The following is a 16,539-nucleotide window of genomic DNA, read 5'->3' on the forward strand; positions in this document are numbered from 1 at the left end:
TATTAATAAGTTCCTTAATGATGCATTCCATTGCTTTCCAGGTAAAGCTGGTGAGCCTTTTAGGTCTAAACTTGTATGTAGTTATCCCCCCTTGTGAAGTGAGATGGCTACATTCCTCTGACATGAATACAGTGGAGGGTCTGAGGCTATTAGGCTTAGTAGTGAGTCTACCAGAAGTCAGCTTGGCACATTATCAGTACCCATGGAGCAAGCGTTTTCGTCTTGTTAAGTGCATTCAGGACCTGCTAAGAGGTGATCAGAGAGGGTGGTGAGAGTGTTCTAATATGTTACGGAAAGTAAGGGGGAGATAGGGGAGTTGCTAGAGTTGAATTTGTCCACTAATATGTTGGCTGTGTCCTCAGGAGATGAGTAAGCATTGTTGTTCTGTATTAGCTCTGAGCATTGCTGGACATTACATCTAAGCTTTTAGGAATAGCTGAAGGCGGCTTTGTGGTTGTCCTTTATAGAAGTTGTTGTTTGTCTTTTGGCTTTTCCCGGTAAGGGGTCACCACAGCAGAACTCCGGTCAACTAATGATTGGCAGTAGATTTTTACAAAATGCTGAGGTGCCAGCTCGACACTCAACCTTCAACGAAGGCACACCCATTTATGCACGCATGTCTTTCGAACGCTACCCAACTGTGGGGAGGACATGCAAACTCCACACAGAAGGCACTTCCAAGCCCAGCCGAGAATCGAACGGGAGAACCTCTTGCTGTGAGGTAACAATGCTACCGTCGTACCACTGTGGCATAGTTGTCCTTTATAGAAGTACCAGTTTTCAATTCATACTTTCTTTTGAAGGATTTGATTTTGTTTTTGAGTTCTTTGTTGATTTTCTTGATTTCTTCTCTAGATGATTATTAAGTTTGATTTTATGGGCTATGAGTTTCTTTGACTTGTATAGTTTGTTTATACCAGGATTCCATCATAGAGGTTTATTCTTGAATTTTGTATTGTATTAGTTTATAATGGGAGCAGAGACACTAATGCATACTTTGAAGTGTGCATAGAAAGTATCCACAAATGTGCTGTGTGTGAGATGGTGTCATGAAGCTAAGGAGGGAACATTAATTTCATCAGGTCATCACTTAGATTAGGTTTCCCTTAGTGTAGTCCCTAAAATGGGAGGACATTTGATTTAAGTCAGGTTATGCCTACATAGTAAGTGTTACCAAACTGTGGTCAGATTTGACCGATAACTTCACAACTGTAGATGCTGAGCAAGGGTGACAGTATTATATTTGAATCCTCTAATTAGGACTTCAACCAGTTGGTATAGGGAGCTAGCAAAGATGAAGTCCAGTAATCTTTATGTGTATTTATTGGATGTGGTGCAGGTTTACCCAGTAAACAGAGGGATAGTTGAAGTCTCCCAAGAGAATAGTGCTAGGCTCAATATGGAGGGATGTCAGTTTGTTTAGATATGCCTCATGGGCATTAGTTAATGTTGGGGGGGGGGGTAATTGGATGTGATATAGTGCAGAGTTCTATTTACTGTGAAAAGGATGTGGAGAAGTTCATGGTCCTTGTCCTGGCGTCTGGAAGTGAGATGGCTTCTTAGAAATACAGACACACTGCCTCAAAAAGAACCATCGTTTTCTGCTTTGGGTACAAAAGAGTGGTAGGCACTGAAACCCTACACTTGGGGTGCTGTCACTGTTCTGAAGCCATGTTTCAGTAACTAGGCAGACATCTGTATCTTCAAAGGTTAAGAATGACTGTAACGGGTGCAACTTCTTATTTAAGCTTCTAGCTCTTAGCAGGGCTACCTTTATATAGTTTTCATTTTGATTAGCTGTGGAGGTAATTTGAGGAGACTGATCTTGGTTAAAAAGGCCCTATGGAAAAGGAAAAGCTCCTGGTCAGTATAATGTAACCATGAGGAGAGAGGTACAGGCCATCCCAGGCAAAGCGATCAGGGTTTTTGATTATCTCCTTCCAGGCTGATACATATTGGATCCTCATAGAATGACACCAATAGCTAAGTCAATAATTTAACTCCATTATCTTTTGTTTGTATAGTGGCATCATTCTTGTTGATGGTAGGATATTTCTCAATACCAGTTTCACACCAATTTCAGATAGATATTCTGAGATCTCTATCGTGTTCCTCTTAATATGATCGAGGGAGGTATGTCTTAAGTCATTTTCTTCTGTGTGCACAGTGTACTTGTCATATGTGTACATATGTGAAGGGAAATGAGGACCCTATTGACTTTGCAGATCTGGACTTATTCCTGTTTCCTCATCATCTACAGACCCGCCACATCCAAGGCCTGAGAAGAAAAGTAAGTGCAAGAGAAAGCATTTTGACTGTCCCATAGAATTTCATACCCAGCTATCACTTATGATGAGGACATAGATTCTTCCCCATCCTCCTTCGTGACTCCCAGTTTGGGTTGGTTTTAGAAATGATGGAACAGGGAAGTGGTGATACACAGATTAATAATAATAATAATAAGAAGAAGAAGAATAAGAGTAAGAAGAAAAAGATCCCTTAACGTCCTGGCTGGTGTTGCAAATAGATGAAGTGGTGCAACTGGTGAAAACAGCATGAGATAGCCCAAATGTAATGGTGCCTATTGTGGCTATGGCTGTTCTTAAAAAGGATCCAAATTCAAAGTGCCCTGCTGTTCATCCCCCTGACAAGGAACCCAGGTACATGGAAAAGTTTGGGAAGTCTGTTTATTTTAAATATTTCCCACTATTTTTTGTGGATAGGAAACAATTTTTCCTCATGTGGTTAGATTCCATTGGAAGCTATTGAGTGAGATTCCTTCTTTGATGGCTGTACTACTGCCAGTGTTGACACCGAGCTTGAGGGGATGGAAGGAGAAGGCTCCTTAAGCCATTGGTGTGAATGCCATCTCAGGAATGTTGACAGCTGAACAACTACAATTTCAGTGAGCCCTGTTCCTGTGAAATGGTTCAACTGAAAACCTGTTTCAGTTAAAATGACTTTGTCCTTTTCCCTGCTGTAGCACACCCATGGAGTTAGTATATATAGCAACTGTGTGTGTGTGTGTGTGTGGGGGGGGGGGTTCTACACATAGATATGCAACACCTCAGCAAAAAAAGCTTTAGTTTTTCCCCACTTTAAGTGGTTTTCAGCAAAACTGTTTTACTATAATGTAAACAAACGGCAGAAAATACAACCACGGCTGATACAGAAAATGTATCGTAGAGCTGAATACAGAATCTGAAAGTTAGCAAGGTTCTATCCACTATGCAGGTCCTGGTAGTCCATTAAAAACAAGTTTTTAATTTCACCAAAATGAAAAGTCAGCACAGTAAAAAATGGTCCCTTCCTTGTCAAACGATAAGCGCTTTCGATTAATCTTCTTCATATCCACTAGGTTGAATGTATCAATATAATGTGGCATTTTTGCAGCAGTTTCACCACGGAAAGTCAGTGTTATGCTTTGTCATGAATGAATCAGGTAGAAAGTCAACAGGATGCAGTAAGTCATTTCACAGTGCAAGAAAGAAATCACATCTCTTGTTGGATAGCAGCTGCTTCATACTACAAAAAAGATAATAGCACGTTACAAATGAGCTAATGACCACATAAGTTCTTGTAGAGTACGAAATCTTGCCTGTGCTGCATGTCTGTGTGTAGCAGCTTAAACATAATATAAGAAGTTTTCTGTGTTTTTATCCAAAATGTCCCATCCTACAGCCATACCTCTTCAACTGTGAGTAGTTAAGTACAGTTCTTGCCCAGACAGTGACTCTGGACAATGATTTTGGGGGAGAAAAAAAATCGAGCTAAATTATACAAGGAAAGTAGTATAATTTATTAGGTGTCACCTGGTATTTAAAAGTCTAGCTCTACAAATGGGGATAAAATATTCAGGTCAATATTTATTAGGAGTTTAGAATAAATGTTAATTTCCTTAATGTCCATAGGCGTGGTCATTTTCTTCTTTTGATTTCTTTGACTCCTTTACAGCAGTGGCTCTTGACACCATGGTGACTGAGGACCTTGCTCTACCTCCCTGGCCCTTGTTCTGTCATGCGTTACCCTCTGTGCTTCATCTCTGGAGGAAACTAGTGGGCATGCTCTTGTTGATGACATCAGAATCCTCCTGCCTTTTGAAACCTCCTCTCTACATTCTTTAAACGTACATCCTTTGGCTGATGATCATGTAGCTGCCACTGTTGTGCTTCCACTAACCTCAACAGTGCCTTTGGCATCTGGTTGGCCGGCTCCTCTGATGCCATCCAAAAAAAAGAAATATCAGCATTCTCAGTCAGCTAAATGTTGCTTTTTGATTGGTTCATCGTTTCTTTCTTATTTGTATAACCAAGGCATTCATAATCCTTAATATTGTTTTCAAATTTCTTTTTTTTTTTTTTACTTTGGAAAAAAATCTTCCCTTCTAATTTCTCTTCTCTTCTGATTTGATGTTGTATGTGTCCATTCTCCTACAAATTTCACTTCATGATGAAGCAAAAAACAGGTTGTCCTGTAAAATCACCCATCTCTTAAGAAGCCAAACTTTTCTCTGTATGAGTAACCAATAACTTCACATAGGAGAGCACTACAGCTTCATTAATCTCCTTCTGTTTCCCTAAAAAAAAATCACTGTCAAAATTTATTTTATTTTTATTTATTTTACATTTGTTAACCGGGAAGTTCCGACTGGACCAGATCCATTTACAGAGGAGACCCGGGGAGAAAAGCTCCAGTAATTAGTTCAACAAAAACAATACAGCAACTAAAATGTAGCAAGATGATTACAACACATATGGTGAACAATGTAATCAAAACTAGAAACTAGTGAAACACTCAAATTAAGCAATGAAAGGAAAAAGTAATAGAATGACAATAGCAGTTATACATTGTTGGACAGTTGTGAGAAGAAGTGTATCAAGCATTTCAACAGCTATAAGTTTGACTTTCCCAATACATACAGCATGCAGGTAACCAGAGAGCAAGTGGGGGAGTAATAGCAGTGAGGGTATGTTTATGTGATACAAGGGCATAACCAGGTACTAAGGAGATGTGATTTGAGGGAGTTTTTGAATTTAGAGGTGGATGGGGCAGTGGACAGGGAATAGGGAAGGGAGTTCCAATTTCTAGCAATGGTGTGGGAGTAGAGTGCTTTCCCTGCGTTATTATTGGCCTTCGTGATGCAGAGGACAGATTTTTCGCTAGACCTAAGGTACCGGTTTGCAGTGTACGGAGTAAGGAGCTTGGATATTGAGGTTTTTTTTTCAGGGTATTTGAGAATATTGTAGACTGTAACCAACTGGTGATAGTTAAGTAGTTGTGGTAGCTCAAGCCATTTTAGCTCCTTTAGTGCAGTACAGTGATGGGTTCTATATGTCGAGTTTGCAGCAAATTTGGCTATTTTATTGTAACAAGATTCTAGTTTGTCTAGGTCAGACTTTCTAATTTGGGTGAAGACTATTGCCAACTTCAATGCCAAGAAGTTTGGTGTAGTTAGAAGGGGAGATGGTGGTGCCGTCCTTAGATGTAATGGAGAAGGAGAGGGGAGTTTTTGACCTATTAGGGGAGAATAGTAGTAGTTTTGTCTTCTTGGGATTTAGGATCAGTTGGATGCCTGAGATCCATTTTTCTACAGAATTAAAAGTATCCTGAGTGAGTTTTTGCAGGGTAGTGGGAGATGAGGTAGAGCAGATCAGGGTTGAATCATCTGCACGTTGAATGAGTGTGGCATGCTGGGTTGAGCTATTGAGGTTGTTTGTGAATATAGAAAATAGTAGTGGGCCCGGTATACAGCCTTATGGGACTCCTATGGTGGTTGGGAGTTGTGGAGACAGAGTTCCTTTCCACTGGACAGATTGCTGCCTGTCAGATAGGGAGCTTTTGTACCAGGCTATAGTAAAAGGGGCGAAGGATAGTGATGTTAGTGAGTCTAGTAGGATGGAGTGGGAGACCATGTCAAATGCCTTTGAGAGGTCCAGGAAAATGGTGGATGCATATTTGTTGTCATTCCTGTGAAGGCTGATTTGATTAGAGAAGGGAAGAAGAGCGGTGGTAGTGCCTTGATGTAGACTGAAACCATGTTGTGTGGGAGATAGGAGATTTTGTGTGTTAAGAAATGTTATCACCTGCAAGTGGATGCATTTCTCTAGAATTTTAGATAGGGGGCATAGGATGGCAGTAAGCTAGCAGTTGGAGAAGTCTTAGGAGTTACCTCCTTTATGGAGAGGAATGATGTGACATACTTTCCAGAGTTTGGGTATGTAGGATTCTTGTATGGAGCGGTTGATTAGGATGGAGACAGGATATGATAGGGAGTCACTAGCCATTTTTAGTTATGAAGCAGGTATGTTATCAGCTGCCAGTGTGATTGGTTTCAGTTTTAGGAGGAATTTTTTGATAGCTGAAATGGGGACAGGTGATAGGCTGAAAGAGGGGGTGCTATGGCATAGGTTGGGTTGCGATTGAGGTGGGCTATGTTTGGTTATCTGACTGGATAGGGCTAAGATGGACGTTGTAAAATGGTGATTAAATTGAGAAGCTATGTCTAGAGTATCATCTGTAGAATTAGGAGTTGGAGTAGTGGTTTTGCCTGGCTTTAGTAGGGAGTTAATGGCATGCCGGAATTTCTGTGGATTCTTTGAATATTTGCTTTCGGCACTAAGAAAGTAATTTTGTTTGTTTAGTTTGGTTTCAGCCTTGGCCTTGTCTCTAAGCTGTTGATAGTATTGCCTAGAGCTAGTGGTATTTTCAGTTTTCCAGATTTTCCAGGCTTTATCCCTGGCTTTTAGTAAGGCTGTAGTGTCCTTACTTAGCCAGGGTGTGTAGTTGACTTTAACTCTGATCTTCCTGCTGGGAGCAAGACTGTTAAGAATGTTGGTGATGTAGTATTGAAGTAGTCTACTGCCTAGTCTAACCCTAGGGTTCGTAGTGGTTCCCAGTTGCAGTGACCTAGGACAGACTTTAGGTATTGTGGGGTGAGGTTACGGTCATCTCGTACTAGTTCGTAGACAATTGGCTTGGGGTGATTGGAGTGTTTATGGAGTAGGAAAGTAGGGAGATGATCACTTAGATCATGGCAGACAATCTACGTTATAGTTTTGCTTGGGATAGTTGGTTAGTGTCCAGTCCAGTATAGATTCTTTTTTTTTTCTTGTCTACTCTAGTGGGTTGTTCAATGAGTTGAGAGAACCCATATAAGTTGATATGTGTAGAGGGGTTGCTGGAGTTGCAGGCTATCCAGTCAGTGTTTAGGTCACCTAGTAGGATAGTTTCCTGTGGTAGGTTATCCTTTGTCCAGTGTAGGATTTCTTTTATTATGAGTGAGTTGTTGCCTGGAGGTATGTAGCAGCACATTATATTGATTTTCTTGGTATTGCTTATGGAGAAGACAGAAAACAGGACTTCAGCTTTTTGAAATGTGGGTGGTGTGGTGTGGGGGTTAAGGGTGTTTTTGAAGAGAATGGCTACTCCTCCTCCTTTCCTGCCTGTTCTATCAGATCTTAGTGCTTTATATCCTGGGGGAGGAAGTCTTCATCTTGGATACTAGGCTTTAGCCAGGTCTGTGTGATGGTTAGTATATCAGGGGTGCAGTGGGCTATGAATGCATGCAGGTCTGTTATTTTGTTGGTGATACTTCTTATGTTGATATTTAGAATCAGCAGGTTAGATGTCTGTTTGGCTGTAAGCGGACCTGGATTTGGGTGTATGTCATCAGAGGTTAGTAGTTTTTGTCGGAATGTCAGTATGTGTTTTTCAAAATTATTTGTTTGTGAGCTTGGTCTGTGTGTGTTTTCCTACTGTAATGTGTTGGTGTTCTGATCTTATGTGAGTAAGGTGTAGTTGTGAGATTTATAATTGTAGGGCAGATGTAGAAGTCTGTGTGAGTTTGAGAGTGTGGGCTAATGTGGGTAATGTGATAAGTGTAATTGTGTAGTGGTTGGTCTGTTTGTATAGAAGTGAGGAAAGTCAGTGATATGAGTGCTAGTGATAGGGGTGTAAGTGTGGGTAACATGGTAGTATTAGAGTGAATACTACAATTAGGATCCCTGGTTGGTTGGGTGAAAGGGTGGAGGTGTGTTGGTTTGGTATGAGTTGCTCGGAGTGGGATTAGTGTAGGAAATGAAATAGACTGCAGGGTAGGAGGGAGGTGGGAGAGTGGGTCGGCAAAGTGATTAGAGGTTAGAATAAATGTAGAGGTAGCAGAGGTGGTTGGGAAATGGGGGCAGGGTAGTGGTGTGGAGTGAGCTGAGTGGAGCGAGGCAAACGGAGTAGGGCCAGCTAGACCGCGAGGTTTTGAAAAAAAAAAACAATCATTAAAACCTCTGATTCTATAGGGGAAAGCAGTAAGTAAAATAATAATGACCCCCACTTTATTAAATAACTCAGTTATTTACAGCCGAATACCTGGCTTCTTTTAGGGACGGATCTACTATAAACGGTTTGTGCCGCAGGAACCCCGAGTAGCTAAGAACACTCATACAGCTAGTATGCTTTCATTGCAGGTTTAGGTAAAAAGATATACACCTTGCTTATTTAGCTGTGAGGCAAGAGAAAATAATCTCGTGCACTTTAAAAATCCTGCAATGAAATCACTGCTTGTGGAATTTTTAACTATTTTATTTGGTCCCCTCAAATCTCATCTTTACTGGTAGCCCCTAAGGCCCCCACTTCATGCCCAGTATACCATCTATACAGTGATATTGCTGGGCCAGGCGTGGATCTTAAGGGCCTCTTAGGGACCCATCTCATCTGTGCTTATGCCATATCCAGTCTCTTTCCCCACCCCCATTCTTGTAGATTGTATCCAAGGGCATCTCCCCTCTTTGGACCATGCTTCACCTTAGGGACAATATTAGTGAATGCCATCCCACCCACTATGGGTGTGCCCATGCTGCTTTTTTTTAGTCGCATGAGCCGCTAATCAAACCCAGGTCTGCTGGGCAGAGGTATGGCTTTATCCTTCTGTGCCACAGCAGTGGTGGATTTTTAACTATCCTTAATCTCCTAAGGACCTGTTTGCTGTCAAGGCTGATTTAAAAAAAATCCCACAGTGATGTTTTAAGGGAATATGGAATGGAATTCTGTTGTCTCTTAGTCATCTGTGTGATGTGTGGCTGTGCAGTCATTTAGCATCTTAATTTTTGTTCTTGCACAGTACTCAGGAGAAAAAAAAATTGGAGAAAGATTTAGAATCTAAATGCAAGGGACATGACATTTTGGAAACAGTAATTTATAAAATACTATCAGCAGCAAATGTGGTTCTGAGTAGGAGAGAAAAAAATGTTAGTGCCATAATGAAAGGCTAAATGTTCTCTATTCCATTACTCACTGCACTCTGATTCATTCAGAAAATGCAGAAAATATATGTCAGACATAGCTATAGTGATTGCGGTTTCAAACTGAGGTTTACCATGTTGAATTCAATGTATTAAGGAGTTATGGCTGAAATGATCTTTGCAGGCACGCTTTTTTAAACGTGGGGATTCTTCTCGCAGAAGAACATGCATAAAGTAAAATAGCAGAATGTTTCCCATGTTTGTCCTTAGAGCAAATGTCTTCAAAACATTTAGTTTACATTTCATGTTAGCTAATTTCATCTACCAGCTTTTCTGAATAACATAGGTTGTATCATGTTTAAGAGATGTGTGTTCTTATTCCAGGTATGTTTTAAGATCAACTAATTTAGAGGTTAATTAGTTCAGTCCTGAGTGTGTGCTTCTTATCAACTGGTGAGACACTAAAATCATTTGTTTCTTTCTTACCAGAGCTGATCTAGCTTCCAGTGGATATTCTGATATCAGTCTGCTTGCATTGATACAAAGCTGCATTCTTACTGAGTCCTGTCCTGTCCTGTCCTGTGTACTGATAAATAGAAGGAGGGATAGAGATTTTACTTAGGGGTGTTCAGCCATTAATGTGGGTTGAACTACAATGTGCTAACATTCCTGGGATTTGGTGATATTAGATTGATGGTTGTGTTCAAGGTCACTTTTCCCCTACTCATGTGCTCATACTTTGCTATCAAAGGAGCACAGCTAATACCAAGAAATGGACAGATATTGCTATGAAATGATGGAACCAGATGCATTGTCTTTTTTTTAATCTGCACTGACTACTTAAAATGTCTGAGTATTTAATTTACTGTCTGACTCTTCTAATATGCCAAGCTTAGTTACTGGTCAGCATTCCCTAGAATTGATGCACACTAAACCACTTGTTATTGCTAATGGGAATAGTCATACGAACCTTAACCTTTTAGCCTTCAAATGTCAGATCTTGTTACTGGCGGGACATTACCTGTCATAATTTACAAATTTGTGCAAGCTTGATAAGTAATGTCTGGATTCATTTTCATAGCTATTGCAAGTAATTCCAGTGTGACAATGCATTTTTGTAATGCTTGTTCTAGAGACTAGAGCATAACCCTCATTTATGGACTAGGATACATATCTGCTCGATTATTTCTTAAGGGTGTGTTAGATGATGATGTTTCTGGGTTCTGACTCCATCTGTTTCCTTTTCGTTACAGTAAGATTTCTATTGTACCTCCCACTCCACCGCCTTTCATCGACGACATGTCTGTGGGCACTTCAAAGGTAAAATCTCCAAGTTATGTTTTTTTTCCTGCAGTTAAATTTAATCAATAAATAGCTCTGTGTTTCCCAGGTTTGGTCAATCATAGTGATGCTTACATAAAGTCAGAGAATGTGAAGAATAACATCTTTTGTGATGTTTCTGTTGTATCCTAATACATGTAATTAGATGAAACTATTTCCATAACTGTTTGTGACACATGATCTGTACACATGAAATCACTGCAAGCACCTGATGAACACAACAATTAGGAAAAAGACAGGCTAAATGAATTATAAAAATCTTGATGGCAACAAAGAGATTACAGTGAACTGTTTATAGGGAATGAAAATCTCTTAACTGGTGAAAGCTGTGTAGGTAGTGGAATTAAAAAATGAGGTGAGTAAGTTCTTATGTCTGTATGTAAAATAGATGGAAGGGGAACTTCTACATTTTCTAAGGAGAATGGCAATTGACAGTGTCAGGTTAAACTTGGTTAGAACATACACAAACATGGTTAGAGTAAAGAAAAAAGGATGGCTTGCTAAGACCTATCAGGGGTTATTTGCCTTCTTCTAGCTTTTTGTCTATTCAGGAAACAATAGAAGATAAAGCAGAAAACATTCAGAACAATAGCATGTAAAATGGTACAATATGGCAACTACTGGCATTATTATATTATAGGTTCTTAGGTTGGTACTAGGCTATCAGCCCTAGGGCCTATACAAGCCTAGCCATAACAATTCCCTGGATATTTCTTCCCACACTATTTACTTCCCTGGACCCCTGTCCAGCAGGGCGACTGACGTGATCCCTGGGGTGAATTTCCTTTCTGCCATCCAATCATCAAGGTTCCTTTTGAAGAGGACCAAAGAGGCACTCTGCTTGACATGTATGGGCAGTCTATTCCAGAGTATGGGGAGTCTCTGGGTCAGGAACCTATCCCTCCAGCATGTTTTGTTTATTGTGATGACATGGGCAGGCTTTATTTATTAATTTAGTGTATCTCTGTGGAGTTACACTTTCAAAATGTGTGCTATATTTTTTAAATAAATGCGCTGCTATTAAATGTATTACACTGCTGCTCATTGTTAAACTAAATTTGATTCTTTGAGTGAGCAATACTATTTATGATATAAAATACCGGTAAAAAGTGTGTACCATATTACATTGACAGTATTTGAACAAAAATTGACAATTTCCTTTTAGTCATGCCTGAAATCAAGAAGCCTCCCCATTTCATTTGCATCATCTGTGACAGAGACTAGAATTTACAAAAAGGTTACTAATTTAAGGCAGCAAGTAGATGGATGTGTTATGACATACCTCTCAACTGTCCAGAATTTTACAGAGTACCCCAGATTTTGTCTCATACTTTTGCCTTGTCCCCCATAAAATTTGTGATTTTCAGATAAATCACTGAGGATTATAATCCGTCAATAATGTCAGACAATAGAGTTTCATACTTCATATTGTTATTTTTTTAAGTGAATTAGAGTGATACTTAAAAATCCTCCCTGACTTAGGGCCTTTGCCCCCACCCCAGCTTTTTTTGAATGTACTCATTGAGCAAAGAAGTTGACAGGTGTGGTGTCTGACCTGAATAAGGTCATGTGTTTGTGGCCAAAGATCATACCGGTAAGGACATACTTCTGTTGTATAAGGAAACAGTGAAGTAAAAATGAAAATTGGTCATCCTGAAAAAGTTATAAAACAACATGAAAGGAAATATTTCATTTATAAAATCTGCAATGAGAAAGAGGATAATAATTTACATTTTAAGAATTGCACTTGTGTAACTGGGCAGTGCCCATTTCGGTAGAAACCCAAACAGTATACTTGCATGAGAGAACAGTTAAATGTAGTACACAACTAAAGCAGAAAAAACAAAACCACGAGCCCTGAAAATTCATGGGTGCCTGGCCACATGACAGAGCAGTATTCAGTGGTAAGGACTTCTGCGTGTTGTACACATAAGGAGCAGTAGGGAAGGCATTGTGTGCAGCAGTCAAACCCAATAAGAGGTAAGGCTTTTAGGAGTAAGGTGGAGATCTCCTTCACCACTTTGAGGGTATCCAACACCATGATCTTGAGTCTCACTAAAAAATAATGGGCCTGACAGCATTTTGGGGTGTCTAGAGTACCAGAGTACCAAAAACATATGTTTGTAGAGTTGCAGATGCATTAAATGCCTTCCTGAAAAGTATTACATTTAAAACAAGTAAGGGATTTCAGTGATGGAAAGGGCAGAAACACAAAATAGTTGTAATGAGGGAAAGGAATATGCAGGTTCTTGTTAATTAAGGCTGAGCAGCAAAGTCAGTAAGCAGAGAATCCTGTGTTCTGTTGTTTTTGTAACTATTGTTTCCATACATGTGACATCACTAAGAAAGGTTAGTGCAACCTCTCCATGCAGAAAGGTCAATGCAAAGGCACAAGCTCTCTATCTCACTGCCATCAGGCTGTGTGGGTGCAGCTGAATGGATGCACAACACAGAAATAGGTCACTACTGGCAGTATGACCTGGATCACTTCTGTCTCTTTTCAGTAACAAGCTAGTTAAGAAAACAGAGAAAAAAGAAACCAACTGTGATACAAGGACAGTAGAACAAAATAAGCAATGATATATCATATAGAAAGAGCAGTATATGGTTATATACAAGGAATACTGAGTACTGCTCATAACAAACTGGTCCATGGAATTAACATAAAAGCAGCTAGATGTGATTAAAGGCCAGTGCATCCTCATTCACACTGCTGCTGTACATACGCTTGGAGCTTACTGCTGAAGGAAGTAAAGGCAGGAAGCTAGTGAAGGGCACTTGGAAGTGAGATCCAGTAGGAAAATGCTTTGTTAGCACAGATACGTAAGGTATGATGAAAGGGAATGTGCAGTGGAGTCTGAAGACTTGTGAATTTTTTTTTTAATTCTTTGGTCCTCAATGCCTTCCAACCATTACTCCCTTGATTATTACAGCCCATTCATTCTCCCATGGATAATAAATGTCTTCAGCCATTCATTCCCTCAGGGCAAGAGTCAGCCATGAGGCCATCATCTAGACATCCATCAGGGCTTTTCTGTTATATCTTACCTCGTTCTTTCTTCTCATGTTCCTAGCATCCAAGAGGACAATTTGCAGAGGAGCTAGGATACAACATTGGGGTACTGACATTGAAAGAGGTGTTTGCTGAGAAAAGGAAAATACGAATTTCACCTCAAAGAATCTGTTCAACAGGAAGTATTGGGACCAGGTGATTGACATGTCACTGATGCCAGTGTTCTGAACAGAGACAAGAGCAAGTTAGTGTTTGATTAGGTCAATCACTTCTTTGGGGTCAATGAATGTTGCTTTACTTTTGTCAAGATACCTTTGTCCATGTTGAAGAGAATTTCATCAGTTAGAATCCAAGTGCATCATTGTACTATGACAGAATCCATGCTTAGTTTAGGGTAAAGGAGATGGTATTGCTGAATGCATCTTGAGAGTTATTTATACATGTTTTTTAACACCTTTCCAAGAGTGGATAAGATGGAAGTTGGATGAAAGTGTCAGGTGTTAGCAGGTTTAGATTGTCTGAGCAAGGTGCTAGAGAGTGCTGTTTTCCAGATGTTTGACATTACATTAAATATGTGATAAACAGGCTAGGTAAGAAGTTGCCTGCAGTGGTATATAAACCAGTGAAAATGTGATATATGCCTGAGGGGGGGGGGGGGTCTTTGGGTATGTTTTAAGTAAGTTACAAATTTCTTTACATGATTTTCATTGAAGTAGGAAGGTGATGAAGGGAAGGGGTCTGTGAGAGAGAGGAGATGTTAATAGTTTGGGGAGGGTGGCTAAATCTTCTGACAAAGTCTGAATAGGTGGGAGTTCTTTGACTGGTCTGGATTAGGTTTAGAAAGAGTTTGTTGTCAGGTGATTTGTGTCCAGTGATCAGACTCGTCTCATGCCAGAAATGTTTGGATTTATTTAAGAGGGAAAGCTGCTTGGTTTTGAAATGGTTTGCTTTGCGCCTCCATATGAATTGCTTACCCAAGTTCTGGTGTTTGGTAAAGGAGGTATGATTGTCAGAAGTTTGATTGTTTTCCATGACTACCAGACGTCATCCAGATTTCAGTTAATTGGTGAGCCATGGGGTTTGCTCTTTTTTAAAAAGATGTTTTATAACAGGGAAGTTGGACAGTTGGAGGAGTTTTTGGGTCAGGGTTGTAGATGCTATGTTAGGGTCTTGGATGTTCAGTATGGTAGACAAGTTAAAGTTTGCTAGATGTTTTGTCAGTTTGGTGATATTTTATGTGGATTGGAGTCTGAAGGAGATCATTTTTGGGCAAGATTTTAGAGACAGGTTGCTGATCTGAAAAATGACTGGTGGGTGATCACTGAAGTTTGGGGAAAGAGTGTAAATGTTGAAACAGTTGATGCTTCATTGTTGCAGGTAAAAAGTTGAGTGGTTTTTGGAGCGCAGATTTGAGCACGTGGCTTCTGTGATTAGCTGTAAGAAGTCCTTATTAGCTTGAAATTTAGAAATATCATTTGAGAGTGGACCTTAGAAGTTAATGTTGAAACCCCCGGGATAATTAGATGTTTGTTTTTGTTGACACTATTTCAGAGATTCAGTATTTTAATTTAGAAAGAGAGGAGGAGGAAGATATGCTGTTTGTTTTACTTGGTGGTATATTTTAGGGGACTCAGATGGGGTATGTCAATGTTGTAGAGTTGGTTTTGGCTAGGGTAGTGGGTTTAAGATGGCCTTTGCAGAGTAATAAACAGCCTCTCCTTTCCAGTTACCAGTCTTGCATCATACTTATAATTGTATGAGGAAGGGAGGTGCTGGACATTGGGGCTGCTTGATTTGATCCAAGATTCAGTGACAGCTGTAATGTCTGGGTTGTGGGAGAAAAAGAAGATAACTATTTGGTCAAATTTGTTGGCAGTGCTTTGTGCATTGATGAGGGCACAGGTGATATGGGAGTCTGCAGTTTGTGGATGGAAGAGAATGATGGTTGGGTCCAGAGTTAGTTTCAATCCTGTTTCTGATAAGGAGTATTAAAATGATTGGAGTGAACTTGTAGAGCTGTTTAGGGATTTTGATGTGGAAGCTAAGGTGGGGGAGGTTTGCACAGTTGAATGTGTTTATGGGGGAGGGGTTAGTGGAGGATGAACTAGAAAATGGATATTATTTTTTTATTAGACTGGCATAGTAAAGTATGAGAGAGAATGCTAGGTAGTGGTAATGATGAAAGAGGTGTGGGTTATGTATGATGGTCTAACTCATCCTTTCCAGCGTCACGTGGTTTCTCATATTGTTCACTGTCTAGACTTTTAAAAGTCTCTCTGACCCCAGCTTATACTCATATCTAAGGACATTGAGAGTACTTTAGTCTGTACATTCTGTTTATAAACACAGGTCACAATGCTTCGCTGAAGATGAGTACAGATATAATGGAGCAAACCAGTAATTAAGGTTACTCATAAAAATGGCTGCTGTTACTGTGTAGGGACTTTTACTATTCACTATATTTTGTTTTTGTATATGTATATACATATATATATATATATATATATATATATATATATATATCCTTAACTGTCTACATGGATGTATGTACCTACTCTCTGATTTTTCATCTTTATGAACTTTGAGAGGCTTTTTATTCTTGCCTGGATAGATGAAGCTTTTTGATAAGTTTTATAATACTTTTTTATAATTTTTGTTCTTACATAATTATAATTACTGTTTGTAATGATCTTTGCATGTACAAATGATATCTATAATAATTAGATGTATGCATTTTTATTCGTCTTTATGATTTTTATGAATTCTGCATATACACAGGATCTAAGGATGATTTGATGTTTTGGTGCATTTTGAGTGAGTGCTACTTTAACATGATGCAATTATTGATTGAGTTTTGATTGGCTGTAATAATGGATTTAAATGTTTTGCGACCATTCTGATTTTATATGGTCTGATGAAGCCGTTTGTGAAAGCACTTACCATTTTGAATAA

The 16,539-nt window shown here is 39.5% G+C and overlaps 1 protein-coding gene across 6 annotated transcripts in view; it reads left to right on the forward strand.

Annotated features, from left to right (window-relative positions):
- SYTL3 (synaptotagmin like 3) overlaps positions 1–16,539 on the forward strand; it is a 1,329,495-nt gene that overhangs the window by 982,132 nt on the left and 330,824 nt on the right. For all 6 annotated transcript variants that reach the window (XM_044061986.1, XM_044061992.1, XM_044062018.1 and 3 more), the window contains one exon: positions 10,487–10,553. In XM_044061986.1, the coding sequence (XP_043917921.1) occupies positions 10,487–10,553 (67 nt within the window). The remainder of the gene's footprint in view (positions 1–10,486; positions 10,554–16,539) is intronic.

This window comes from Protopterus annectens, chromosome 1.part0, assembly GCF_019279795.1.
Source record: "Protopterus annectens isolate FY-2018-M chromosome 1.part0, PAN1.0, whole genome shotgun sequence".
NCBI classification, from domain to species: Eukaryota; Metazoa; Chordata; order Ceratodontiformes; family Protopteridae; genus Protopterus; species Protopterus annectens.